Source organism: Corvus kubaryi, unplaced genomic scaffold (genome assembly GCF_017639235.1).
Source record: "Corvus kubaryi isolate FWS band 111438036 unplaced genomic scaffold, C.kubaryi_AGA036_p1.0 64926, whole genome shotgun sequence".
NCBI lineage: Eukaryota > Metazoa > Chordata > Aves > Passeriformes > Corvidae > Corvus > Corvus kubaryi.
This window is the reverse complement of record NW_024581615.1, coordinates 56,580-83,835: the sequence shown is the minus strand read 5'-3', so window position 1 is coordinate 83,835 and position 27,256 is coordinate 56,580. Positions and strand designations below refer to the sequence as shown.

General features: G+C 57.3%; 1 protein-coding gene and 1 long non-coding RNA gene across 2 annotated transcripts in view; both read left to right on the top strand.

Moving 5' to 3' along the window:
• The first annotated feature begins 122 nt into the window (after positions 1-122).
• On the top strand, positions 123-22,452 carry LOC121672747 (metabotropic glutamate receptor 4-like). The gene is made up of 9 exons (XM_042045549.1): positions 123-528; positions 6,940-7,075; positions 8,994-9,148; positions 9,572-9,712; positions 13,033-13,233; positions 14,050-14,186; positions 14,636-15,571; positions 20,122-20,368; positions 21,615-22,452. The coding sequence occupies exons 1-9, from the start codon at positions 138-140 to the stop codon at positions 21,662-21,664; spliced, it is 2,394 nt and encodes a 797-aa protein (XP_041901483.1). The 5' UTR covers positions 123-137; the 3' UTR covers positions 21,665-22,452.
• Positions 22,453-23,025: 573 nt separating this feature from the next.
• LOC121672748 overlaps positions 23,026-27,256 on the top strand; it is a 32,722-nt gene continuing 28,491 nt past the window's right edge. The window contains exon 1 of the long non-coding RNA XR_006018967.1: positions 23,026-23,246. This is a non-coding gene — a long non-coding RNA (uncharacterized LOC121672748). The remainder of the gene's footprint in view (positions 23,247-27,256) is intronic.

Here is a 27,256-nt window from a genome sequence, read left to right as displayed (position 1 = left end):
GCCAAAGGGAGACCCTGGCAGTGCCAGTCAGGGCAGAATTACAGCTTTTTCTGTGGTCTCTCCCACACTGGATGCTCAGAAAACCCTTCTGGGGTCCTGCTGGGTGTCCCTGAGCTGCAGGTGGTCCCCAAGCCCCGATGTCCCCTGCAGCACCCGATGGTGGCACACGCTCCACCTGCCCCATGCTCATCCTCAATTCCCACCTCCCTCTGGCCCAGAGCAGCGCTTTGGGAGCGTGGGCACGGCCGTGGGGTGGAGATCATCAACCACCTCCCTGCCCTGACGCTGTGCCTTTCCCTCCTCCACCCCAGATCCCCCAGATCAGCTACGCCTCCACGGCGCCGGACCTGAGCGACAACAGCCGCTACGACTTCTTCTCCCGCGTCGTCCCCTCGGACACTTACCAGGCCCAGGCCATGGTGGACATTGTCAAAGCCCTCAAGTGGAATTACGTCTCCACCTTGGCCTCCGAGGGCAGCTACGGTGAAAGCGGGGTGGAGGCCTTCATCCAAAAGTCCAGGGAGGATGGTGAGTGGATTTCTCCCAGGATGGGAGCAGCTGTGACAGGAGGACAAAAGGATGAGTTGGAGGAATGTGTCTGGTTGGACTCCTTGAGCTGAGCTGGGATGTGGAGGAGGTGATGGATGGTGCGGTTTGGGGCATGACCCTGGAGCAATGTGGGTTTCGGGGCTGCCCAAACAAGCAGCCAAGTTTTCCAGCAAGGCTTGGGACCAGAAATCCTGGGCTGCCTCCACTCTGCAGGGCAGGCTGCTTTTGGGAAGCATCTTGAGATCCTATTCCCTGTTCCCCAGCTCTGCCGAGCTGGTCTCACCCCCTCCCCCTGTGCCTGAGCCACGGTGCTGGGCGCCTTCCAGAAGACAAGACTTCTACAAATACTCCCAGGTTTTAACAGAAAATCAAGTTGGCACCACCACGAGCTTCACCCAATTTTAGCGGAATTATCCCCCAGGGCAGGTGCTTTAATTTGTCTATGGGCTTTGGACAGGCAGAAAGTCCGTGCTCAGCAAAACTCTTTGGGAGGATTTGTCTGGAGGCAGAAAGCGTTTTGCTGACGGGAGCTCTGGGATGCTCAGGGGGGATTAGCAGCCTCGGGAGCAGCGCAGGAGCTTGTGGGGATCTGAACATCAACCCTGGGATGGGCGAGGAGCCCCAGGAATCGCTGCTGTGGGTGCTGCTACCACCAACTCGGAGCTGCCCCCAGACCCCAGGCAGAGGCTGGCACAGCACTGGGGTCCCTCGTGGCTCTGGCATCACCTCGGCCCCACTGCTCAGGGTGAGATAGGAGGTAAAGGGTGTTTTTTGAGGCAGTTAAACCCCTGCAGGGCGCAGGCTGCTGCTTATTACAGGCTTAAGTGTGTCTGAATGGCACATTAGGTTCTGGCAGAGTCGGTGGGACACCGGCCTATCTGGAGCCAGTCAAACTGCGTTATGGCCTTATAAATGGATAAAGGGAATAAAAACTTCGAGGTGACGAGCTCCTAATCAAAGCCCTATAAATAGGAGCAGCGTTAATTCCGCCTCTCTCGCGCGTGCCCTGGCACCGGAGCTGGCTGTGCTTTTAGTATGCAGAGAAACTCATCTGGGGATCCAACTTGGGAGCTGCTCTTCAGGATTTTCACTTGAAAAGCGGAATATTTTTCACGGGGCTGTGGCTTCACAAGGAGCGATGCCTGGGGATGCTCCCGAGCGGTGGCTGCAGGGGATGTGTGGAGCTGCAGGTGCAAAGGGGCTGTGCTGGGCGTGTGTAACAGCGCCTGGCACACTTGGGGAGGGGCTGGGGGATGCTCTGCTGCCCCTTCCGTAGGTGCAGCCCCCCGGGGGATCTGCGGGGTGGCCGGGGGGATGCACAGGCACGATTCAAATCCACGCTGCTCCTCCACAGAGCACCAATAAGGAGCGGTGGTTGTGACTGGAGGCCCTGCTGCGGCACGAGCTCTTCTCCTTTGAGATACCTGTGGTTCCCATGAGCTCCTCTAACCAGATGTTAATGATCTGACAGCGTAATTGCAGAGTAAAGGAGCACACACGGAGCCAAAGCGGCCGCGTGTTAATCCGGGGCTGCGGCAGTCCTGTAATTTGGGTATCCACATAACCTGGCGATTATGTGCATTAGTGATAATTTAGTTATCAAAAAGCAGATTTCCACGGTGCCTGCGGTGTGAGGGCAGCCCGTGTGGTGCCAGAGGTGATGCTGCGGCCCTGACGCGCTGCAGGACCACGGGGATTTGTGGGAGCTGCCTGTGCCAGCCTGAGCGTGGGGCCCCGGCTGGGTTCTGAGCTGCTCCCTGGAGCATCTCCCTTGGGAGCGAGCGTGGGGTGTCAGCCACGCTGCTCTGCCCATGGAAGTAGAGCCACAGCCGTGAATAATGGTGAGGCTGGACCAAACCCACGCTTTTTCTTTTTTTTCCCTTTGTTTTATGTATTTGAACCTCCCCAGCCCTGCCAGCTGTGGTGGCAATGCCGTGCTGGAGGAAGAGCCAGGCTCAGCCCACTTCACCTCTCTGTCTTCCCCTGTGCAAAGGGCTCTGCTGGCACCAAACACCTTTTCACCAGCACAGATCCATCGGGAAGGGGTGAAGGATCTGTGCCCTCTGTGGGATATTTCTGGCTCTCAGTTGCATTTCTCCAGCAGCCTAAAGGATCCTGCGATTTGTCGCTGCTTCCAGGGGCCTCCAGCCTGTCGGGGCTGTCAGCTGAGTGAGGATCTGGCCTGTGCCAGGGGCTGGCTGGCTGTTGGTCAAGTGGTGGAGATTCCCCGTGGGGGTGTTTATGGTGGGGGAACTGCCAGGCACAGCCCCAGCCCCGTCCCCAGCCCCCCACGCTGGCTCTGCCCTGGGGGTTCCTCACCCACCCGGCTCAGGGTGAGCAGCTCCCGCTCTCCCCACAGCGCTCTGCTTCATTTCTCATGCCGAGCCCGAGCCTTCAGAGTCGGGTTTTATTTCCATCAGGCAATAATGCTCATTGCTGTCGTTAGCAGCTCGCACTCAAGCTGTTTGCTTTCTGATGCATTATCAACTTGACCTTCAGTTTCAATTTTTAGCAGAGCCTCACGTTGAAGCTTCGCGGCGCAGTGGAAAACGGTTCTGCTTGAGGCACAAAGCGACCTCTGACAGCGATGTGGGGAGGAAACTCGCCCTGGAGATGGGTTATTCTTGCAGCTGGGGCTGGCCCTGGGCTGCCACGACAGGCTGACCTGGGTGGCTGTTACATCTTTATTCATTTATCTTTATATCTTTATCCATATTTGCAGTCACTCTGGTGATGATGCTGTTGGCCTCTGGAGGTTGCTGGTGGCTGCACTGGTGGCTGGAGAGTTCTTGTTCACTTGAGTGCTGCTTTTTGGGTTTTAGCATTGCAGAGATGTTCAGTCTGCAAAGGATGTGTTTTCTTCAGCCATTTTTAAGGGTTTTAAGTGCATTCTGCTCCCCAAACCCATCCCACTCCCCCAGGGCACCCTGCACTGGCAGTGGCTGTCAGCTGGATTTCCACTGCGCGCCAAGGTGCGCAGCAGGGCCAGCATCGAGGTGTCCCTGGTGTCCCCACCTCCAGCCCCTCTGTCGAGCATCTCCCCACGCCCCTGACCCGTGGCATCATTTTGGTGGTTGGACAGACCCACCCAGGAGCCTCTGGCTCTGCGTTGTTGAGGTCTCTGCTGTCTCCAAGCTCGTGGAGATGAGGCCTGGGATGGACGTGGGTGTGAGGGAGCCGGCGTGTGCCACGCGTTGTGCCGAGGGTTGGAATGTGCAGCGCTGGGTCTGTGAACAGGGGAACATTCCCAGCCCAGCGCAGGACTCCTCAGTCATGTACCTGGATCAATTTTGCTGCCGTTCCCACCCCCTCTATTGTTTCATCCTTCACTGAGCTCTCCATATTTTTAGCTAAGAGCCTGATGTATACTTGTGATGTGTTTGCTCATCCCCGTGTGACATCCCTGGCTGTCTCTTTCGGGTTCCAGCCGGGTTCATTACTCGCGGTGGCTGCACCAGGAGGTCGACCCCCAAAAAGCCACTCCCAAATCTTGAGGCAGGAGTTTTGACCGCAGCGTTTCGGTCTCACCACACTCAGGAGAGGCCGCAGATCTCTGTCCCTAATGGCTTCTCCTGTAATCAGTTGCTTCCTGGAGGCTTTGAAGTGACACAAATAACGAGTCCCGGGGCAGGGGAGCAGGCCACCATCCCAGTTACGGCTCTGGGCTTGGGGATCTCATGGGAAGGCTGGAGTTAGGACGGGAGCTGGGAGTAGGCAGCTGCTCACGGAATGCCATCGCTGCCGGGCTGTGCAGAGCCTGATCCCTCCTCGGGGTGCCCGGGGTGGGGGAAACATCCACATCACTGTTCCCAGCACGGCTGAGCCGGGTCCCTGCTTGCTCCAAGCTCGGCAGGCGCCAGCTCTGCGGGAGCCCTGGCAGAACCCCCTGAACCCCGAGCTGATTAAACACCGGCAATCAAGAGGGGAAGCCAGAGCGGCTGCGCTCCCGTCGAGCCTTAATGGTGGAGATTAAAGCCTGCCCCGTGTTTGACAACAGGGTTACCCCCAGCGGCATCAGGAGAGTCCCTGGCGCCCTGGCGATGCCGGGGGAGGCGAGATCCCACCGGGATGGGAGGGACAGGGCTGCGTGTCTGAGGATGGCGCAGGCAGCGTTGGAAGGGGAGGTTTGGAAGCGGGCTCAGGTTGGGTTTTCCAGGCTGTTTCTTGCCGCGGGTGCTCTGTGTCCTGTGCCACCAGCGACGAAATGCGCGGGATCTCCTCTGAGCATCCTCGGACTGCCGGTGGGATGTTCTCCCCATCCCTGTAATTCCTGCCCCTCTTTGGTCCTTTCCCAAAGCTGGGGAGGAGAGGGGTCCCCATGTCTCACCTGCTGCCTTCTCCCAGAGTCACACTGTGTCCCAAGGCAGGGAGCAGTGCTGTGCCATCCTACAGGAGCACAGAGAGTGGTTGCCTCCCCTCCATTGCCGCCACCTCCTCACTTTGATTTCTGGCTTTAGAGGAGTGCTTGGACTAAATGGATTTTTGTGCGAAGATGGTGGGAGCATCACTTGGCAAATCCCCTTTGCCTGCGGTGCTGGGGGTGTGAATAATGCAGGTGCTGAGAGACAGAGCTCCCCAAACCACACAGCTCTGCCACTGCCCCCTGACCCCCTGGACTTCTTGCTGTTCATGATTAAGTTTTCATTAATTAAGAAGACAAAAACGTTGTTAGCATCTGCTGTGGGAGCGAGGGGCTCCCCGGCCCTGCAGGCTGTCACCTGGAGGAGCCGCGTTCCTCGTTAGTTTGATTTAACGGAGCAGCCCAATCACATCATGGTCATTTCTGAATTGCCATCGATTTAACCACTTTTCTTGTTTATTTATGGACTCATCTTCTTCTGCAGGAAGATGTTCCCTAGCACGAGTGCCCGGTGGCACTCACGTGCATGCCCGTGCCAGCCCCCAGCTGCCACTCACGTGTGCCCGCTCCCGCCTGGCCGTGCCAGGGCTTTTGGAAGGCTCGCAGTGTTTGCAAACTGCTGCTTTGGTTGGATTTTCGCCATTGATTGCCATGGAAACTGTAATTAAGCTGCACGGTGGCCCCTGGCAGTGTGCTGTGACACCCTGGCCTGGCCGGGGGCTCGGTGGTGACCAGGGTGAGTGTCTCCAGGCTGGGACATTCCTGTCCTGCCGGCGCTGCCTGCTGCTGCCCTCCTCGCCTGGCTGATCTGTCTGTTTATCCAAATCCCTCCTCTCCGTCCATCTGGCTCCCCATATGGGAAACAAACAGCAAATTGGCCCAATTTCTTACCACAGGAAAACAAACCCCAAAAAACCCCTGGAAGGCCCCGACCAGTGGGTACGGGGTGGGGATGCTGTGCCCCCATCCCTGCAGCCTTCCCTGCCTGCTCAGCACCCAGCACATCGCCCTTCTCTTGCTTTTTGGCTGCAAGGGGCCAAATTTCCCCAGTTTTCCCTCAGCCCCACATAGGGAGCAAAGCCTCCTGGAGCCTGTCCCCACCCTGTCCTGTCCTGCTCCTCTCCAGGGCCGTGCTCTGGGAATCTCCCCCAGCCCCGGGTGGTAATTATGGCGACCTTTGCTTAAGCTGCGATCTGTTAGTGGCAGGAGGCATCAGCCGTGTCATTTACTATGCAAATTGAGACCATCAATTACATCCAGAAGGTCCCGCAATGTTTAATTTTCTCTCCCATCTCTCTCTTTATTGGCATCTGCAGAAATGCAGGAGCAGGAGGGCTCTGCCTTTGCGGAGCTGGAGGTTCGAGCCCAGCAGTGAAGAGTGGGGGCTCTTCCAATCGCTCTTCCAATTGTCTCTTTTAATTTTAATTACCTGCTTTTGCAACGGCTCCCTGGAAAGCTGGGCTGGAACTTGGCCAGTGCCATAGGGATGGGAATAAACCCTCTGCAGGGCCTGGCTGCTCGGGGGTGAAGGGCTTGTCTGCTCTTCCCATGGGATGGTTTTGCCAGAGTTTGACCATTCCATGTGGAGAACCCTTTGCAAATCATGGGCTGGGGAGGGGCTGGTGCTTGGAACTGGCTGGAAAAATCCTCACTGAGCTGTTGGGACGGGACCCTGTGTCTGTCCTGGGGATGCTCAGAGTGTGATGTGGTGGTGGCTGAAGGTGAGAGGTACCAGAGGAGTGGGCGGGAGGCAGAGAGGAGCTGTGGAGATGCAGGGTGGGAGGAAGGTGGTGCAGAAGGGCTGAGCAGGGGGAGAGGAGGTGTAAGGGGAGGGCTGGGGGAAGTGTCCCAGGGGGTTGGGTGGTGGCCAGGGGGTCTGGGCTGAGGAGGTGGTGAAGTGCTCAGCCCCTCAGTGGGAGCACTGGAGAGACCCCCTTTGCCTGTTGGGCTGAGGAGCCCTGGGAGAGGGGCCATCCCGGGAGGACAGGGACTCAGGGGGTGTCTCAGTGCCAGGGCTCTCTCTGCCGCAGGCGGGGTCTGCGTGGCCCAGTCCGTGAAGATCCCGAGGGAGCCCAAGCCGGGCGAGTTTGACAAGATCATCCGCCGCCTCCTGGAGACCTCCCATGCCCGCGCCGTCATCATCTTCGCCAACGAGGATGATATCAGGTGTGGAGGGGCTGGCCTGGCTGGGAGGGAGGTCTGGGCAGGGATGCACTGGGATGCACTGGGATGCACCGGGATGTGTCTGCAGTGGGGAGAGGATGCACTGTGTGGTGTGGCAGGGAATGTCTGCAGTGGGGACCCACTCAGAGTGGCCACCTGGCAAGTGGCTGCCACCCAACCACAGCCACACAGAGCTCAACAGAGGGAAAACTCACTTTCCATTGGTTTCGGAAGCCCTGGATATCACGACCTGCTGCTTCACACCACGCAGGTGCTGCTCAGAGCTGGCCAAGGCAGGACCCAGGTGCTGCTTCTGCTCTGCTGTGCAACCCCAGCCTCAGCGTGGCAGAGGAACAGATCTAGGGGACATTTCAGGGACCTTTTGGGGACCTCCCCAGCACTCTGTGCCCAGCAGGGCTGGGGACGTGGCCACACTTGAGGGTGATGAGCTGCTCTGCAGGCAAAGCAGTGGCTGCGGCTCTGTTGTTTATGGAGCAGAATGATTCACATGGAGCTACCCCTGATTTCCTAAGTGTCTAATTTATTAATCAGCAAACATTATGTAAATGTGGGTAAACTGCAAGTTTAAATCAGTTTACATCAGATGTGCAAAGTCTCCCAGTTTCTTTTTTCCTTCCTTAATAGAAATGTCTGTGGAGCTGACATCAGGCGGGGGTGAGAGGGAAAAGGGATTTGCCTTGCAGGATAAATGGCAGGTCTCGTTATCAGGGCTCTGGAAACATTTACCCATCCAAATGGGATTGCAGCTCTGGGCAGTGGGGCTCTGCAGCATCTGGCTTTAGCTCTCCATGATCCCCACCCTTGTGCCAGCCTGGATTGTGGAGCCTGGAAGATGGGAAGGACGGACTGGGAAGGTTGTAGCTGGAATTCTTGCCTGGCTCAGGGTGGATTTAAATCACTGATTCCACAGAAGGTCCTGGGGTTGCCCTGGGGAGATCCTGCCCCACACAGGGACCAGGGGCAGCTGGAGGTGCTGCTCATCACAGAGTGGGACCCGGGCTGTGACTGTCCTAGCGAGGGACGTGCCCGGAGCCCAGGGCAGCCCAGGATGAGCATGGAGCAGCCTGCACGGCTCCCACTGCACGCCTGCCTCTTCCCATCTCGTCTGCACTCTCTGCTGGATTTCTATGGGTTTTTTTCCCTTATTACGCGTTTCAAACACCATCTGGACTTGAAATGATCAGCTCCGACGCGGGGGGTGAGTCACAACCTGCCTCCGCTCGGCACGGGGAGACGGAGCTGCCCTGGGCCCCGCTTCCACATGGCTGGGGACCCACAGGAGCCCCCGAGGGGACACTGAGCCCTGGGAGACAGAGCCCGGAGGGTCAGATCCGGGAATGCTCTGTTCCCATCCTCCCACTGAGTTTCTGACCTGGCTGGCGCTGGAGGAGCGCGCAGGCGTGTCAGTGTCTGGCACCACGAGGGATGCTCAGCAGGACCGATGGCATCTCCGCTCCCCGCCGCTGCTCAGCTGCCCAGTTGAGCCCAGCAGAGCCCAGTTTAGCTCCATGCTGGGCGCTGGCAGCACTGGCTGCTCCTCTGCTGGGGCTGGCCATGCTGGGAGCACGTGCTCTCCACGCTGCTGCTTTCCCTGCCTGCTGCGGCATAACCTGATTCTTTTTTCCTTTCTTAATGTTGGGTAATTAAGGGGAAATTCAATTACCAGTCAGCAAATATGCAAATGAAGTGGGAGAAGCAGCCTGGGTGCCTGGGCTGGGAGGACAGAGGGTGCAGGAGCTGGGTGGCACCTCTGGATTTTGTGTGTCCATATACACCAGGCTGTGCCTGGTCCCAAACTTGTGCCTGGAGCAGGAGATGCCACCGGCACTGTGCCAGCATCCCCACTTCCCTGGGCCAGACACGGAGTTGGTGGCTCAGCTCTTGCTGCTTCTCTCCACAGAAGGGTGCTGGAGGCAGCCAAGAGAGCGAACCAGACAGGGCACTTCATCTGGATGGGCTCGGACAGCTGGGGCTCCAAAATTGCTCCTGTCCTGCACCTGGAGGAGGTGGCCGAGGGCTCTGTCACCATCTTGCCCAAGCGGGTCTCAGTCAGAGGTATGGGCTGTGCTTCGTGGGTCCCCTCAGCTCTCCCTCCTTAACTGCAGGTTTTGGCTGTGAAACCATCGTGGAACCACAGAATGGTTTGGGTTGGAAGGGTTTTGAAGGGTTTCCTGATTTGCCCACCAGTCACCTCCTTATTTTCCCCATGCCATGTTTTCCCTACTCTCCCTTTGTCACCACTGTACCTGGAGAGGCATTTCCTGTTGCCCTCAAAGTCCCAGGAAGTCTCTGTTTTGCAGAGGATCTTCCCTGAGTGGATTTTCCACTCGCAGCTCTGCCCAAGTGGCACTTTGGACCCAATCCCACCACACTGATGTGTCCCCATCGCTCCCAGACCTCCCTTCCCCTCTGCCTGGGGAGTTTGGGAATGTGTGATGCATCTGATTTATCCCCTCCATCCACTTTCTGCCCGGGCAGGTTTCGACCGCTACTTCTCCAGCAGGACCCTGGACAACAACCGCCGGAACATCTGGTTTGCTGAGTTCTGGGAGGAGAATTTCCACTGCAAGCTGAGCCGGCACGCACTCAGGAAGGGCAGCAGCATCAAGAAATGCACCAGTAAGAGCTGGGGGGCTGCTGTGGGAGGGTGGGAGCTCATGGTGGGGTGTGGTTCTGGTTGTGAGCGTGGGGTTTTTGCCTGGTGGGAATCCTGTCAGAGCTCAATTCCTGGCTCCCGACTCCTTCCTCAAGCCCCACTGTGCATTTTGAGTCATTTCCAGCCAAAAGAGGCTTTAGGGACGAGTGCAGTAAACAAGGCAGCCAGGGATCTGTCTTGCTGACAGCGCTGCTGTCAGGTGATGGTTGGAGGCTCGGGGAGGTGACATGTTTACTGAGAGATGAGAGAGATTTACTGCCTGCCTGGCACCGGCTGAAGACAGATAAGGGCACCGTGGCTCGCGGGCTGCGACGTGGCAGGACTTGGGGACATTGGCGCGTCCCTTCATCCCCTTGGGAGGGATGTCTTTTGAAGCCATCGTGTGCCGTCAGGCAGAGGGACCTGGCTGTGCCTGGGAAGTTGGATGGTGAAGGTTTTGTTTTTCCCCTGCTTTCGCCACTGAGGATGAGCGGGATGGTGCTTCCACATCCTCGACCTTGCAGGCATTCCCCAAAGGTTCAGCTGGTGATCTGGGTGGGTGTGAGCTGGGCAAGTAGCAAGGACACACCAGGAAACTGGCCCATGGCCATGGCCTTGGGTAGCCAAGAGCTCCTCATCCTTCCCGAGAGCCTCACAGAGCCCTCGACACCAGGAGATGCATGAGCAGGTCCTGTGAGCACTGATCTCCTCATCTCCACCATGATGTAGCTTTTAAACAGGTGATATTTCAGGGCCGAGGTGTCAGTGGAAGCAGCTGAAGCTACGACGTGGCAAATGTCTGAGGAGCTGTCTTTAAATCATCGGAATTTGGCAGCAAATAAACCATCTCCCGAGTGATTGCTTGGCAGATAGAGCAGGGAACTAACACCTGGTGAAGCAAATCACCTGCCCCTGCAGATCCACGAGCTCCTGCCTTGCAGGGCTGATGCAAATGCCCAGCTTGGGGCTGTTTTCCTCAGGTTTGGGTAGAACCCAACATGCCCAAGAAATGCCGGCTTGGCTTGTTTATTCCACCCCAAAAACCAAAGCGAAGGATCCCACCCTGACCCGGACAGCTCCTGACTCCCGTTCCTGGATGGGAGGGCTGGGAAGAAGGCGAGGGCGGAGCTGATGGAACTCCTGGTGGCAGCTGCTTGTGTTACCCCTGGGAGCAGCCCTAGCACCCACCAGCTGTTTGCCACGAGCATCCCATGTGAAGGGACTGTCTCTGCTCCCATATGGGCTCACCCAGCCCAAAAACATGGCCAGAGGTGCTGGGTGCTGCCACCAGCACCCATAAGATTTGGAGATTCTCCATCCCCAGCTCCCCGCAGATGTGCTGAGAGAGATTTTGATTAACTCCTGCCAGAAGCCGGGCCTGGTGGTATGCTGGGAATTGATGCTGATCCCGTCTCACCCGCCGCTGGGGAAGAGCTGCGTCCCTCCTCCGAGGGGGCCGCTGAGCCTCGTCACGCTCTTGAAAATTAATTACCAGCCCTGTAGAACGATGCACGACCCTGCTATTATAATCAGCAGGTCACCTCCCTTCCCTGGCCCTCATCTATTGGAGCTTGGCAGAGATTTATTGTCTCCAGGTTGGGAACAAGCCTCAGCTGTCTGCTCCACATTGCCCCTCTGTGCACCGGCCTAATTCCCGTCTGGAAAAAAGCAGCTGGGGCCTGGGGCAAGGTGCTGACAGACAGAGGGACAGCCCCCAGGGATGTCTCCTTATCTGCGCTGCTCAGCCTTGGCACAGGGATGAAAATCCAGCCCCCACAGCCTGTGCCATTGCGGCGGGTTGGATTTTGGGATGCGTGCAGGATTGAGGTGGCTGCTGGGAAGCTGAGGAGCCGTGAGGGACCAGCCCTGGGTCCCGTGTGTCCCCTGGGCAGGACAGTGCTGTGGATGGTGGCAGGGCTGTGACATCCCCATGGGCTCAGCTCCCCTGGACAGTCTATTACAGCTCCTCTTTTAATGGGTAATTATCTTGACAAGACAGAGTGGCCTGTCTGCGCCTTCGGACATGAATATGGGGAAGGGCCTGAAGTTGAGGGAGAAGATTAATGGCTCCTGTCAATAATGTGGAAGGAGGGATCACCTGCTGGGCTTTGCATGAATAATCTCCACATTCCAAAAGCGTTTTTATAACTTTGAAGGATGGGCTATGAATTCACCTCCCCGATATCATCTTTTCCTGTCGGTCAGTTTGTTATCAGTTCGCTTTAGTGTCATGTCAGTGGCACAGGTGCCGGCACAGGGACCTCCAGCGTGGCTCATGGGGCCATCCCCTCTCACTGGGGCTTCATCTCACTCTCCCACAGCAGGGAAGGAAGGGATCAGCACCTGGTGCTGGTGCTTGGTCTCCTGCTGTCCCTGTGAATCCCATCTCACATCAGGGCGCGTCCCTGCGTGGTGGAGCCGGAGTTAGTTTTGGGCACCCTGGCGTGGCTTTCTAGGATGTGCTGCCTCTCCAGAGGAGGGAGGTGGTGCCCTCGGCTCCCTGACAAATCCTCCTTCCTGTTGGTGGCCTGGCAGGATGCCCGGCCATGCCCTGGGGATGGAGGGGCAGAGGCCAGGGCTCTCCGTAGCAGTAGTGCCCCTTGGGAGATGCTCTCTTAGCTGTAATTAACAGTGTGCTGCGTTAATCGGTGTCTTCTGCTAAGTCATTAACATGTTTCTGATCCCATTAAGATGAGGTTATGATGGGGGGAAGGCAGCTGTCACTGGTAATTGCCAGATCCTTGCAGGATCCTGCCAGCCGGGGAGGCTGTGGGGTCAGCGAGGCAGGAGGGTGGCAGGAGGCGATGAGGGGAGCGGGGTGACAGGAGGCTTTGGGAGGGAGATGGGGGATAGGCAGCCAGTGATGGATGCTGCCTGGGTGGTCCTTGATGCCACTGGTAGAGCCTGAGCTGGTGGAAACTCCTGGGAGATGAAGGAGGGCTGCAGCACACAGGGGTGAGGGTGGGACGTTGGTCACAGCCCAGTCCGTGTCCTGCCGGGGGACCTGGGAGTTCGGGATGTCCCATGGCGCTGGGACATGACATCCCGAGGGCTCTTGGAAGCACAGCAGGGTGCCAGCACCCACATTTTCAGAACCATGTGACAGGGAGTTTGCTTGGGTATTCCCCAGGGAATGTTCCTTGACTGCATGTGCCCTGGGTGTGCAGGTTTGGGAATGAGGTTGGAATTTCCAGCTGCTCCAGTCCAGGGTGAGCTCGTTTGCGAGGATTTGGGTGCAGCAGACGCATCCTGGGGGTTATGGCTGGGGCACAGGAGATGGAGCCCCCTTCCCCTGTCCCCGCAGACCGGGAGCGGATCGGCCAGGACTCCTCGTACGAGCAGGAGGGGAAGGTGCAGTTTGTCATCGACGCCGTCTACGCCATGGGACACGCCCTGCACAACATGCACAAGAACCTGTGCCCCGGCAAGGTGGGGCTGTGCCCCCGCATGGACCCGGTGGACGGCGTGGAGCTGCTCAAGTACATCCGCAATGTCAACTTCTCAGGTGTGCCATCCCCCCGCGGCGCTGGCAGGAGCGGCCCTGGGCGTCTCTGGTTGTCCCCCATTGCTCTGGTTGTCCCCAGTGTGGGTCACGGAGCAGCACCCATGGTTTATTTGTGGTACAATTTGGCAGCTGCTGCGCTGCAAGTGCAGCATGGAGAGAGGGCAGCAGATCAGCAGGTGAGGAAGGTCTGAGCTTCCACATCTCCTGGGAGCCTTTGGAACGTAATCCGGCAGCAATACTGCCCTCAGCCTGCCCTCACCTGCTGCCCTGCCTTCACCTGCTGCCCTGCCTTCACCTGCTGCCCTGCCCTCACCCTGCCCTCACCCTGCCCTCACCTGCTGCCCTGCCCTCACCTGCTGCCCTGCCCTCACCCTGCCATCCTGCCCTCACCTGCTGCCCTGCCCAGGCTCTCCCCCTGCCAGCTCCTCCCTCCCAGCTGGCAGAGGTCCCACTGCCTCCTGCTGCTCTGCCCTTGTCTGTCTCAGATCTCCTCTGGAAGCACATCTTTTCCTCTGCTCTGTCTCCTTAATAAACATTTTCTGTCTGGCCCCCTTATTATTTCTATTTATCTCCACCCTCTGATCTCCTCCACAGTGCCTCTTTTATTTATTTCCCCCCTCTTGCTTGATTCTTCTCTTCCTTCCTTTCATTAGTGTTTATCGCAGAGTTCACTTGATTTAACTTTTAAAGCTCCTTTCCCCCCTTTCTTAAAAGAAGCAGCGAGGGGGGAGCATCAAACCAGAGCCCCCTTGGACCCCATCAGCAGGGTGGGGGTGCTGTGGGTGCTGTGGGTGCCGAGCTCCCCCTTTCCCGCAGGCATTGCTGGGACTCCTGTGACATTCAATGAGAACGGAGATGCTCCGGGGCGTTACGACATCTACCAGTACCAGATCAGGAACTCCACCCCTGAGTACAAAGTCATCGGGCAGTGGACAGACCACCTGCACCTCAAGGTAACGCTGTGATCCAAGGGGAAGGTCCTGCAGATTTCTCTTTTCACCACGTAGAGTCTGGGAGCCCCTGGCTGCAAAGCCAGGCAGCCAAAGGTGGTGGGGGCAGAGGGGAAGGTGTCCCCAGGTACACACTTGTGCTTCGGCACGTGTGACCACACCCCAGGGATCCGGGTATGGGACAGGAAAGAGGAGCCAGACCGCAGCAGATGGGGTTTCCTCAGGGAAGGAGGGGCTTCATTTTGGGTTCCTGGTGTTGAATCTTCCCAAAAGGCCAATGGAGAGCTTCACCACCTCCTTGCCCCCATGCCAGGTTGGGCTGGGACCCTTTGTGGGATGTGCTGATGGGTTGAGGGTCCAGATCCGGGCAGGGCAGGGCATCCCCTGTGCCCAGGCGTGCCCGGCAGGTGCCCAGTGTGCCCTCAGCAGGGCTGGTGCTGTCTCCCCCGCAGGTGGAGAATATGCTGTGGCCGGGGGGCGGGAGCCAGCAGCCCAGCTCCATCTGCAGCCTGCCCTGCAAGCCAGGCGAGAGGAAGAAGCTGGTGAAGGGCATCCCCTGCTGCTGGCACTGCGAGCGCTGCGACGGCTACCAGTACCAGCTGGACGAGTTCCACTGCAAGCGCTGCCACTTCAACGAGCGGCCCAACGAGAACCACACCAGCTGCACGCCCATCCCCATCATCAAGCTGGAGTGGAGCTCGCCCTGGGCTGTGGTGCCCGTGTTCATCGCCATCGTGGGCATCATCGCTACCCTGTTCGTGGTGATCACCTTCGTGCGCTACAACGACACGCCCATCGTCAAGGCGTCGGGGCGGGAGCTCAGCTACGTCCTGCTCACGGGCATCTTCCTCTGCTACGCCACCACCTTCCTGATGATCGCCGAGCCCGACCTGAGCACCTGCTCCCTGCGGCGCATCTTCCTGGGGCTGGGCATGAGCATCAGCTACGCCGCGCTGCTCACCAAGACCAACCGTATCTACCGCATCTTCGAGCAGGGCAAGAAGTCGGTGAGCGCTCCGCGCTTCATCAGCCCCGCGTCGCAGCTGGTCATCACCTTCAGCCTCATCTCGCTGCAGCTCATCGGCGTCTGCATCTGGTTCATCGTGGACCCGTCCCACTCTGTCATTGACTACGAGGACCAGCGGACTACAAACCCCCACTTTGCCAGGGGCATCCTCAAATGTGACATTTCGGACCTGTCCCTCATCTGTTTGCTCGGGTACAGCATGCTCCTCATGGTCACCTGCACTGTGTACGCCATTAAGACCCGCGGGGTCCCGGAGACCTTTAACGAAGCCAAACCCATCGGGTTCACCATGTACACGACTTGCATTGTGTGGTTAGCCTTCATCCCGATATTTTTTGGGACGTCGCAGTCGGCGGAAAAGGTAAGGGAGGAGGGGAGAGGCCTGGCTGGTGTCCGGCGTGCAGAGCTGGCAGAGGCTGTGGTGTCTTGAGCAAGAGGAGTCCTTCCCTGCAGCCTGGCCAGCTTGGGAACTGGGGTGGGAAGTTTCTCGTGCTCTGTTGGCCCTGCTGCCCCTCGCAGATGGGGGCAGTGAGCAGCACAGGCTGCTGCTGGGGGGGTTGAGGGAGGGTGAACCCCCAGGGCAGGTCCCCGGTGTCATGAGCACAATTTCTACACAGAAAGGGACCCAGTGCTGCCCAGCCGGCTCCTGTTCCCAGTGCAGAGTTCCCATGGGACCAAGGCCAGCCTGGATGAGGCTCTGTGCTCAAGTGCGAGGGATTAAGAACAAAGAATAAAAATCTCATGAATGAGACCCAAATCCCTCTGCCTGCCAGCCAAAACAGGAATCATCACGTTTCTGTCAAACGCAAACAGCTCCCGCCTGCCAGCCCAGCGCTGCTCTGATGAACGAACCTTGGAGCTGCTGTTCCTTGGAAATCCCCGGGGTGTCCCAGGGCCCGGATCCCTCTCTGGACCCCGCGGGTGTGTCCCCACGCTGCTGACACCGTGGCTTTAGGACACACCTGTTGCAAAGGTTTGCTGAGGGAGCTTTTGCTGTGGACACCTGAGTTTGTTGTGTCCTGGAGAGTCTCTTGTCAGAGCATCCATCCCTCGAGGAGGCCGAGTCCACCCAGCCACCTCTGACCTTGGCCCAGCCAAAAAGTCCCACCAGGCCTTCGCTGGCTGCAAGTGTGAAGGAGAATTAAAGGAAATAAATGGAGCCTTTTGCAGCATTTCCATTTTGATGAGATGGCAGGGGAGATACTAACAAGAAAGCAGATTTTTTAAGAAATTATTGCAAAACAAAAGCTCCCTGAAAGCCTCCTTAATGTGCTTGGCATACTGTGGGTAATAAAGATGGAAATGATAATGATTGTAGATTATGCGCAAGGTTGCTCACCTCTTCACTGCAGCTTGTCACGGGATAATTTAAGGCTGCTGAACGCTGCCTGTCAGGCAGCAGCTCCACAATAGGCTGTGCCTCTCGTTGGGGGTTGTGATGCACAGGCCTGCTCTGTTATTAGGCTGCTAACAAGCTGATTAGAGGCGGAAAAAGTGATGTTCCAAACTCCCCTCGGACACGGAGCTCTGTCTCACAGCCCGGCCCTGCCTCAAGCCTGCTGAGCCAACCGTGGTGGGGCTTTGGGATTGCAGCTTGGAGTTCTGCTGGGCCGGTGTGGGAATGGGCTTTGAGTGTCCCTGGGCCATGCGAGTGGACTCTGAGTGTCCCCAGGCTGTGTCCAAGGGGTGATGGATGCACTCAGAGGAGGCTGAAGGGAACGGGTGCTCGGGGCCGCCGTGCTGCTGCTTTAGCTCCTGGTTTGTAGTCCTGGGGTAGAAAAGGTCAAAAAGGAGTCCTGGCAGAGAGGGTCTGTCTCTGAGCGTGTCCTTGGGGGGACAACTAGGGGCACTGGCACTGGCATCACCCACGTGGTGCCTGGTGGGGCACCCCCAGCTCACTGTGGGGAGGGGATCCCATCACCTTCACCCCATCGCTGCTGGGACTGAGGGCCCGTTGGGCTCCGTGGAGCATCTGCACACTTGGGAAAAGAAAATCCAGGAGCATTGTCTGGGCTGTTCTCCCATGGCTGGAGTCCCAAGGATGCCACGGGGCAGACCCACACCCCTGGACCCCTGGCACCTCTGCCCCGACCCCACCTGGGGCTGCAGGGCCGCAGCCAAGGCTGCCTCGTGGTCTGGAGGAGTTGGATGATGATCCCTGGTTTTACTTTAATTTGCTTTGCCTCGTGCCCAGAACTTTACATGGAGGTGGCATATTATTGTAACAAGTCCCCCAAGCCTTTTCTGGAAAGAACCTCTTATCCCTGCCGATCCCGGCGGATTACAGAAATAGCAAAACCAGAGGATCTAAAGAAAGAGACAATTTCCTGCGCTGATAAGGCAGCATCGTAACAGTGGAGTCATTGTCTGCTTCCCTGTTTATCACATTCGCTTTCAGCCAAGGAAAAGAGGGAGAGGGAAGGAGTGACAGGGACTGTCCAGTGGTGTTCGGTGAGCTGGAGGAGGGCTGAGCAGGTTTGCCCTTTCCCAGCACCCACCATGATGCAAAAACCCCTTGTAGCGGAGCCAGGAGTGGATTTAGAGTGGGGGCAGCTTCCAATTAATGCCGAGATTTGCTGTGGGGCAGGCACAAGCCTGGGCTGTGCCTCAAGCCTGAGCTGCTCCCTGGGCAGGATGGGCTCACCCAGCCCTGGGCAAGGCTGAGCCCAGCGCTGGCTTTGGGGGCCTGCGTGGGGTCATTTTGGGTTACTGCTGTCCCTCAGCGTCATTGCCCTGAGCCAGGTCTGGCTGTGCTCTTTGATCCAGCCCACGAGGCAGCGGGAGCTGGAAGTTCCTCAATAAACACAGCTCACACCTCCCGGGGCTCCAGAGGAAGCTCCAGTGTCGTTAGTGGAGGGGCCAAGTGGGGTGCTGGGCTGGAAGCCAATTAAGAGAGTAGGAAGTGAAACTGTGAGAAATGGTCATTCTTTGCAGTGGCAAAAGGTTAACTGAGCAGACTCTGCACGCCTGTGTGGAGGCTCCAGGCTTAAAATATTCCTGTCTGAGCTGGCGAGGGGTTTGCTGCAGCCAGACACGGCTGCGGAGGCTGGAGTGGGCAGGGGAACGGTTCCTGGCAAACGCAGCATCGGGGGGAAGGTCGCCACAGCGGCCCTGTGAGACCCCAAAAGTGCTGCAGGAGGTAGAGAGTGGGGTGGGGAGCTGGGGCTGGTGGCAGCGGGGTCTCAGCACAAGGGAGTCCCTGGCAGCACTGGGAGAACCAGCCCAGGAGTGAGGGGGGAGCGTGCACAGAGACGTCTGAGCTCAGCTCAGCTCAGCTCAGCTCAGCTCAGCTCAGCTCAGCTCAGCTGCTCCCTCCCTCCTTGCTGAAACGCCTCCGAGCCCCAAGGCACGGGGAGGGGGAGCCACTGCCGAGGCACAAAATATGGAAATGGCTGGCTTGGCAAGTGAGGCTCCTTGGGAGGGCAGGGAGCCAGGGAGATGAGGGGTGCTGAGCTCAGCCGTGCCCCGCCGGGGTCACTCTGTGCTGGGCACAGTTGTGCTGGTTCCCAGGCAGGGCTTGGGGGGTGCCTGGAGTTGGGGTCCCAATGTTTCCTTCATTCCTGGCCGGTCCAGGACAGCCGTGGTAGAGGCTGGAGAGTTGGAGTGGCAAAAAAGAAAAAAGGAAGAAATAAAAAAGCACACATATTCTGGCACAGAGATGTGTTTTGACTTCGCTTGATGAAATGACATTTTTATTTCCAAAAACTGCTTAGAGAGAGAAGGTGGAACAAACAAACTGGTGCGTGTGACAGCAGGAGGTTTTATTCTGGGGACAAACCAAAGTTTTTCAGTTGACTCAGAGCAAGCTCGGTGGCATTTTCCCTTCGGGGCTGAGTCGGAGCGCTCTGGGCCAGGTGCTGGTTGGCTTTGCAGGATCACAGGTGGGACCTGCGGGTCCTGGGGGGGTCCTGGAGCAGCTGTGTCCCACCAGCTCTCACTCTTAGGATGAGCTGCCTCCCAGGGAGCCGTGCAGAGCCTCTGCCTCAGCGTGTGCCCTGCATCGCCTTTTCACTTCAGAAACCCTCAGGTGAAGCCTCCGGGGACGTGGGGACCCCGAGCTTCCCCGGCTCCTCAGGGTCCTGCCTCCTCACAGGGCGTTAAATCCCACCTGTGAAACACCTGCAGGGGAATTGCTGGACATTGAGTCACCGGTGAAGTTCAGGAAATGCTTTAAGGCTCCTTGCAAAGCCTTGTCAGTGACCTGCAAAGCAGGAGTGTGCAAAGGCACCTGGAGACCCAGAGCCCCCTCCCTGCCCAGCCCCAGAGCCCCAGCACATGGACAGCCTGCTGAAGAAGGGGATGCTGCAGAGGAAGGAACCAGATGCTGGCAGAGCAGGGATGCCCACGGCGCAGGGACTTGCCCTCCCGGCCTCCCTGAGAGGTGGGACACACAGAGGGAGGGGGTCCCTGCCTGCAGTTGCCACCTGCTTCAGATGCCCTGGCTTGAGAAGAGCCTGCCAACTGCTCTCCATAGGAAAATGGATTATTCTACAGTCAGATTAATGGGCTTTCATTTTGCAAAACATCTGTCACTGTTAGTCCTGGACAGTGAGCGTGAAATTAGTTTTGACTGCAAAAAGGCAGCGTCGGTGTGTAATATGTGACTTACATGACAAGAGCCCAGGAGTCAGATGGGGAATGGGAATTACCTGTTGAAGGGAGAAGGGGAGTGGGGTGTGCCCTGGGATTGGGTGTCCTTGCTGTGCCCAGCACCAGCCTTGCAGCTCCCACCCTGAGGCTGGTGGAGCGTCAAACCTCATGTTTAACACCCAGCACTGCCGACATTCCAGCCCTGCCTCCCCACTCCATTCACTTAACCCCAGCTTCCCCTCCTTTCCCTGTTTCCTCCTTTCCCTTCTGGATCCCGCAGCGGCTTGGGGGGATCTCAGCTGGTGGCCTTGTGTCTTGCAGATGTACATCCAGACCACGACGCTCACCATCTCGGTGAGTCTGAGTGCCTCGGTGTCCCTGGGCATGCTCTACATGCCCAAGGTGTACATCATCCTCTTCCACCCGGAGCAGAACGTCCCCAAGCGCAAGCGGAGCCTCAAGGCGGTGGTGACAGCAGCCACCATGTCCAACAAGTTCTCTCAGAAGGGAGGGTTCCGCCCCAACGGAGAGGCCAAGTCGGAGCTCTGCGAAAACCTGGAAACGCAAGGTGAGGTGGCTCCCGCAGGAGCTCGCAGTGGGGTCCTCTGAGGATCGTAAATGCCGGAAACGGGGAGAGCTGAGCTCCATCTGCACATCCCTGACTCCAGAGTGTCCCACGGGGCTGGGGGAGCTCGGAGTGAGCAGGGCTGGCAGCTCCCGTTGTGCCTAGGCAGGGAACGGGCACAGCAGCAGCGCCGGGGGCGGGAGGCGCAGGGGAACGTCAGTGCAGCACCGAGGGGACATTTTTCACTCTGTCACTGCCGGGTCACGTATCCTTAAATAAACAACAGAATAAATAATTCACAGGGCTTTGATACGGGCAGATCAGCTACGAAAACATCGCAGCTAACAAATAGCTCTGTCAGCTCCAATTCCTTCTGCTCTATCTAATTGTTATCTGGGAACACCAGTTGGAAACCTGCAGCAAGGGCTCCGTGGGGACACGTTTGTGCTGCTCAGGGTGTCCCAAGCTGTGCCATCTGTGCCAGCACTTGCCTGTGCCCTTGGCCGAAGGGTGTCCCTGTGCCTGCTGACCCTGTGGTGCCTGGGGACCTCGTGGGGGTCTCAGCAGAGCATTGTCCCCACCGAGGGCAGCGGCACAGCTCTGCAGGGAGTCGGAGGGTTCATGGCTCTGTGGCTTTGGCTGTGCCCCCCCAGTGCCACTCTGGGACGTGTGGTGGCTTTGGAGCCATCGCTGCCTCCTCTCCTGGTGTGTCGGAGGGCTGGGGAAGCTGGGGGATGGCAGCAGGGTTGTGTCCCTGTGGCACCCCCTGGATGAGGGGGCAGGCAGGCTGGTTAGTTTTGTGCCCTGCTGGTCCGCTCCCAGCTGCCGTGGAGAGGTGGCCAGGGGTGTGGGACGCCCAGCTGGGACCCCAAATCGTGCTCTGGGAGGGCTGGCTGGGACAAGCTGAGCTTTGGGAAAGGGCAGCACCCGTGGGCCTGTCTGTGGGAGGTTGCTGAGGGAAGTGGGTGGGAGGCTGAGACCCCATTCCCATCCCGGGGTCTCATGGCATGTCCTGGGGGCTCTCTTTGGGATGAACCATCCTTAGAGAGCCCCCACAGCTGCTGTGGGGCTCAGCCCCTCTGCCACAGCTCAGGGAGGGATCCCATGTGCCAGCGCTGTCCAGATCCACGAGCAAACCCCGTCACATCCCTGCTGGCACCTCCTGGGCAGGTCAGGGGGGTGGGACAGGAGCCAGGGGGGGAAGGTGGCCTCTGCTGATGATCCACGTGAGCTCTGTGTCTCCTTCCAGCACTGGCCACCAAGCAGACCTACGTCAGCTACAGCAACCACGCCATTTAGCTCCAGGAGCAGAGGGACCGGGAGGGAGCCGAGCTCCTCGCAGGGACAGCGGCACAGGACAGGGAGGTGGCAGCCGGGGGATGCGCTCCTGCAGGGGCTACTGGGCAGATCTCCCGGGGGAAAAACGCCATCAACAGCAGCAAAAAATCCATAAAGAAACAGTAAAACTCTTCCAGCGCCCACGGTGGCGATGCATGGCTCCCACAGAGGGACAGCGGAGCGCGGGGACGGAGCACGGGCAAGAGGGGACGGACTTCAGCAAGTCTTTGGGGGTTTTTTTTCCTGTATTTTGGCAAAGAAAAAAAAAAATAAGAGCCCCAACATTTTCCCTTTTCTGGAATTTGTGAGATTGTTTGTGGTTGTGCAGAACCTTCTGTTTTCTCTTTTTAATTTTTTTAATCCTCCGTTTTCTTCTGTTCCTGTCTTCCTCCGTCCCTCTTCACTCTCTACCCCATATCCTACCAAATTCTATATGTTGCAAAAAGGAAAAAGAAATAAAAATACTTAAAATTTACATTAAAAAAACCACAAACCAGACAGCAAAATAAAATAAAATAAAACCTAGACTGTGTTCAAAGTGCTGATTTCTATAGGTGGTTCCTTAATGTATGTGATGACCATTTGGATTGAAATATGTCTGCTTTATGTACTGACCAGTCAAAAAACAAAAACACACAAAAAAACAAAGTTCAGTGCCTGGATGTTTATGAATTATTCGATGACTGTGTAGAGCATGATCATTTTTATACGAGGAGATTTCTAATAAAAGACCCTGGTTTTGCACTCGGCGTTTGCTGTCTCTTGGTGACTTGGATTCAGGAGGTGGCAAGGAAGGTTTTGGGTGGCCAAACTCTCTGGGAGAGCTCGGGGCTTGGTGTCCTTCCATTCCAGGCATTCCTGGAGATCCCAGGCAGCTCAAATTGTGTGAGATGGGATGGGACAGGGAGAGGGGAGCTCGGCGTGTCCCTGGCACGGGGCACTGGGGCAGGTTTGGGGTGGAAAGGGCTGATTCCTCCTCGTTTTCTCTTCCCCGAGCTGTGGGCAGAGGCTGCAGGGATGGAGCAGAGGGGAGGAGATTTCCCAGGGCTTCCCGAGCCTTCGGGCTGCCCAGGGAAGTGCTGGAGTCCCCATCCCTGGAGGGATTAATTTAAAAAGTGTGCAGATGTGGCACCTGGGGACACGGTGGCCTTGGCATTGTTGGGTTAAGGGTGGACTGGAGGATCTCAGAGGGCTTTTCCAACCTAAGGGACCCTGAGTTAACGAGGACTAATGAAAGCAGCTCTGCCCACCCTGCGGGGAGGGCTCCTCTTCCTGGCTCCAGCCTGTCCTTGGGATGGCTCAGCCCTGTGTGTGAGGGACGTGGTTGTTCCCAGAGTCTGGGCTGTGCCTTTTTGGGGCAGTTTGGTGCATTGGCTGCTGCTGTTTCAGTCTCTGGACTGGGCATTCCAAGCGTTTCCCTCTTGGAATGGGGCTGGCTGTGCTTGTTGGCTGCTGGATCAGGAGAGGAGGGTCCAGACTTGCCTCTTTTTTGGGAGAGGGGGAAAGGAGGCGGAGAGAGGTGCTGGGTGCCTCCAGCTTCTGGGTAAGTGAAAGTGGTGACCTGGCCTGGGAGGGGGTGCTGGGCTGGCTCCCCGTCCCTTTTGTGCCTGTTCCCCCCAACCCAAAAGTGCCTCTCTGAGCCTGTGTGATGCCACCCCGATATTTTGCACATTTCTAGACCTGTTTGTGTGCTTATCACAGCTCTGCTCTCACCCTGGGCTGTGTGGGGGGCACCTGGGTGCCCTGAGCCCCACAGGAGCTGCAGCCAGGCGTTGGTGCCGGAGGGAAACGCAGCCACTCCTGCCTGTGCACGGAGGACAGAGCCTGGCTTGAAGGCAGGAGTTAAAAAAGGAGGAAAAAGCAGCGTAATGAAAAGCTCGGAACTTTGATAAGATCATACTCGTCAAAAGAGCTTCTCAGGAGAAAAAACTGCTCTGTTCCCAGAGCATCCATCACTGTCGGATCGGATGTGAGGCACTGCCTGGTTCAGAGGGCTCCGAGAAAACCCGAGTTGATGTCTCTGGTGCTGCTTCTGGCTCGGGGATTCTGCTCTGATGGTGTCACAAGCAGCTTTCACCCCGAATTCTGCCTGATAATGACTGGAAAGGCTGATTCTGACTTAATTACAGCCTCCACCTGCCTCCCCTCGCCGTGCCTGTGAGGGAGGTGTTCTAAGCCCTCCAGAGATGCCCCGTTTTTGTCACCCCAAACCTGAGCTGCCGAAGGACCCCTGTCCCTCTCAGCCCGTTCCAGTGGTGGATGCAGTGACCTCCCAACACAGCTCGTTAATTTTATCCATGATACAGCGCTGTTTAATTCTCAACCCCTCTTTGATTACGGGAGCTAATTAAAAGGGAGCAGTCTGTAAGCCAGTGAGATGGATGGGGATCGAGCCAGGTTCTGCTGTGGATGCTGCAGCAGGGAGTTCATGGGACCTATGAGGATCCAGATTCTGCTTTTCTGCTTTGTGCAATATTTTTGAGGGCAGCTCTGCCTGTGGCTGGGGAGAAGAGCAGAGTAGATTCTGATTCCTGGATATCACATTCCTAATTTTGGGTATTTTGTGTATATTTCTTTTTTTAAATGAGGTGCCTGTCCAGAAATTGGTGCCATCGTTTCCCCTCCTTGTCTCCCTCAGAGCTTTAAAAGCACTTGTCCGATTTTCCTCTTATTTCTGTGAAGGGCTGTTGAATTTAAACAACGATAATTGCCTGAGTTCCCCGAGTGCTTGACCTGCAGATTTTTCACTTTTTCTGGGACTTTGAGAAGTGGTGAGGAAAAAAACCTGGGCTGATGCCAGCTGCCTCCATTCCCTGCTCGTATCTTCCTGCCTCCTGGAACTTTCTGTTGTCCTTGGCTGCTGTTCCCAATCGCCAGCTCTTCTCCTGAGCTCCCTTCTCCAGGGACAAGTGGGAACTTTTGGGGTCCCAGGGCACAGCTGGGGGCTGGAGCGGGAGCTGTGCCCCCGCCTGGAGCAGCAGCAGCCTGGAACCAGTCATTAACTCTCTTCTCTGAGAGGCAAATTACAGACTTTGGTGGCATAATTAGTCCAACTCGATGGGAAACGGAAAAACAAGATAATTTCCCTGCAAATTTTCCAGCCTGCCTGCCACCTCGTGCCTCCCTTCTCTTGTCTTGGGGAAAATCAGCTCCCTGGCCCCCCTGGGCCTGGAGATCTCCTGTTGCAGCTCCTCAGGGAGGAAATCTGGAGGAAGGGGATGGGGAGAACAGGGCTGGAGCAGAGCTTGGTTTGGACAGGACAGGAGGACAAAGCTCCATTCAGCTCCTTGCCCACAAGGAGAGCCCCAAGAACCCATTTGCACCCCAGGAGAGCCGAGTGGTGCTCGCAGCAAGGTGGGACTCGGGTTCAGAGCAGAGGGCAGCAAAGGTGAGGTGGATGCTGTGGTTCCATTCCTGGTGCAGGAGCAGCTCTGGGAAAGACTGGAGCTCATTCCTCTGCTCCAAAGCACTGGAGGAGCTGTGCTGAGCCCCTCAGAGCTGCTGGGAAGGTGGGCAGTGCCTCTGAGTGGGACTGAGGGGACAGTGGGTGCCCTGGAGGGAGGTGGAAGCACCCAACCCTGTGGCTGGGGAAGGTCCAGCAGCAGAGCGGGGCCTTTGGAGCTCCCGTTGGAGCAATCCCTGTGGCTGGAGCCAGGATGGAGGCACCAGTTGTGTACCTCAGGGTCTCTCCCCAGCCCCAATGTTCTCTTGTAGGGCCCAGTGAGTCAGTGGTGGTCTGTGTTGAAATCTCACTTCAGTGGTGAAAGCTGCAATTAGCATTTAATGAAGCTTCTTGCTTTTATTTTTAGGTAACCTCCGATTCCCTGACTGTGTAATTTAGTCCTCCATTGCTTGGAGATAATTAAAGTATGTCACTATAATTTGCTTTTTTTAAAAGCCTGTAATTATGTTTTTATTGAGAATAAAAAACGGGGGGGAGGGGGAAATGAAAACAATGTTAGGGGAGGAGAAATCTTTGGACGGGCAAGGGGACTTCTTCCAGCTTGACGGGTTTGGAGCTCATTCCAGGATGCTGGGTAGGCTGGGGACAGAGGAAGAGCTCCTGGTTTGAGTGGGAAATAGCGAGGTGAGGTGTTTGAAGTGGAGGGGCGAGAGCTCTGGGGCTCCTGACCGTGGTGGGGGCTGCAGGAAGGACCAGCTGGGCTTCCTCTCCTGCCTCGCTGCTGGTCCTTGGCATCGTTCTCCTCCCTCATCTGCCCCCCAGGCGCCAGGCTCTGGAATTGGGGTGGGCTGAGCCTGGGGCAGCACAGCCGAGATCTCACCCCTGCCCTCCGCACTCCCAGAACTCCCCTTCCCGGCTCTGTGGGCATTCAGGGCTTCCTTCAGCCGCAGCATCTGCTCCCTGCGACCAAACGCGCCTTGCCGGAGCAGCTCTGCCCTCCCTGCGCAGCCTCGAATTAACAGGGAGGAATTAAATTCTTTTCCCAGGCCTGACAGCGCTGCGCAGCCCTCGGGGGATGCTCGGGCTCTGTTTGCATCTGTAAACGCTGCTGCTGGATGTCAAACAGCCCCTGTCCCTCCAGCCCCCCCGGCGCTGTCTGCCGCTGAACGTGCCAGCCGGAGTGTCCTGCCTCGCTGGTGGCCCCGGGCCAGGCTGCTGGGCAGCCCAGTGAAACCAGTGCCTGCAAACTGGTCTGGAATGAGAGCGCAGCCGCGGCCGGAGGAGCCGCTCACCTGCAATTCACAGCCTGGAAAATGGCTGTTGGAGGGAAGTTGAATAACGAATAAATTCAAGATAATTGATTGGCCTGTGGCCAGTTCACAGCCAGGGAGAGCTGAAATGAGTTGGATTGCTGGCTTTTTCTTTAAGTTAGTCTCACTCAAAAATGTGAGCGCTAAGAGGTTACATTTAGTTTGGAATATATTTAATTCATTAAAATGTTGATCTCTGCTGCAGAGTTCAGATCTGATTCCAGGCTTTATTCCTTATCTAAATGCAAAGGTTTCTTGCCAGAAATACAAAGCAGAAAAGAAATCTTGGTGCTTAGGAGAAGTGACATGATGGAAAGAGCCGGGGCTGGACTGCGCCGCACTGCGGGGAACCTGCTGGGACTGGAGCTGACTCCCTCACCTGGCTGCTCCTGCTTTCCTTCTTCCCACACTGGGCTGCAGCATTTAGGGTCCCATCCCACAGTGTCCCCGTGTCCCGGGTGCTGCAGGCGTTACCCTGAGCTCCCCGCAGCCGGTTCCTCCCCAGGGCTCAGGGATGCTGCGGGTTTTGGTGCAGTCTCCTGCAAAACTTCCCTCTGGAGCTGAGGCCAAAGCGACTCAGGAGAGTTTTGGATAGAGCAGGATCAGGCCAGGGATTTCTGTTCAAGAGCGTCCTCAGCCCCCAGATCCCTGCTCCCCTCTCAGATACCTGAGCTGGTGGCTCTGGGAGCGGGCTCAGCCCCTGCTACGCTCGCAGCTCGTTTGTCCCCCCGCTTTGCTGGGCAGAAATGCCCCTCCCCAGCCCGGTGTCAGCGCACCTTCCTCGCAGAGCCTTTGTGATCTGCAGGGGATGACAAAGGGAAGGAACAGCACTTAAAACCC

What these genes read in the sequence shown, in the direction of transcription:
- LOC121672747 (XM_042045549.1), top strand. Translation starts at nt 138, where the DNA reads ATGTCCCCTGCAGCACCCGATGGTGGCACACGCTCCACCTGCCCCATG. An exon ending in GCCAACGAGGATGATATCAG is followed by an intron (nt 7,076 to 8,993) that starts GTGTGGAGGGGC and finishes TTCTCTCCACAG; the next exon opens with AAGGGTGCTGGAGGCAGCCA. An exon ending in CCGCAATGTCAACTTCTCAG is followed by an intron (nt 13,234 to 14,049) that starts GTGTGCCATCCC and finishes CCTTTCCCGCAG; the next exon opens with GCATTGCTGGGACTCCTGTG.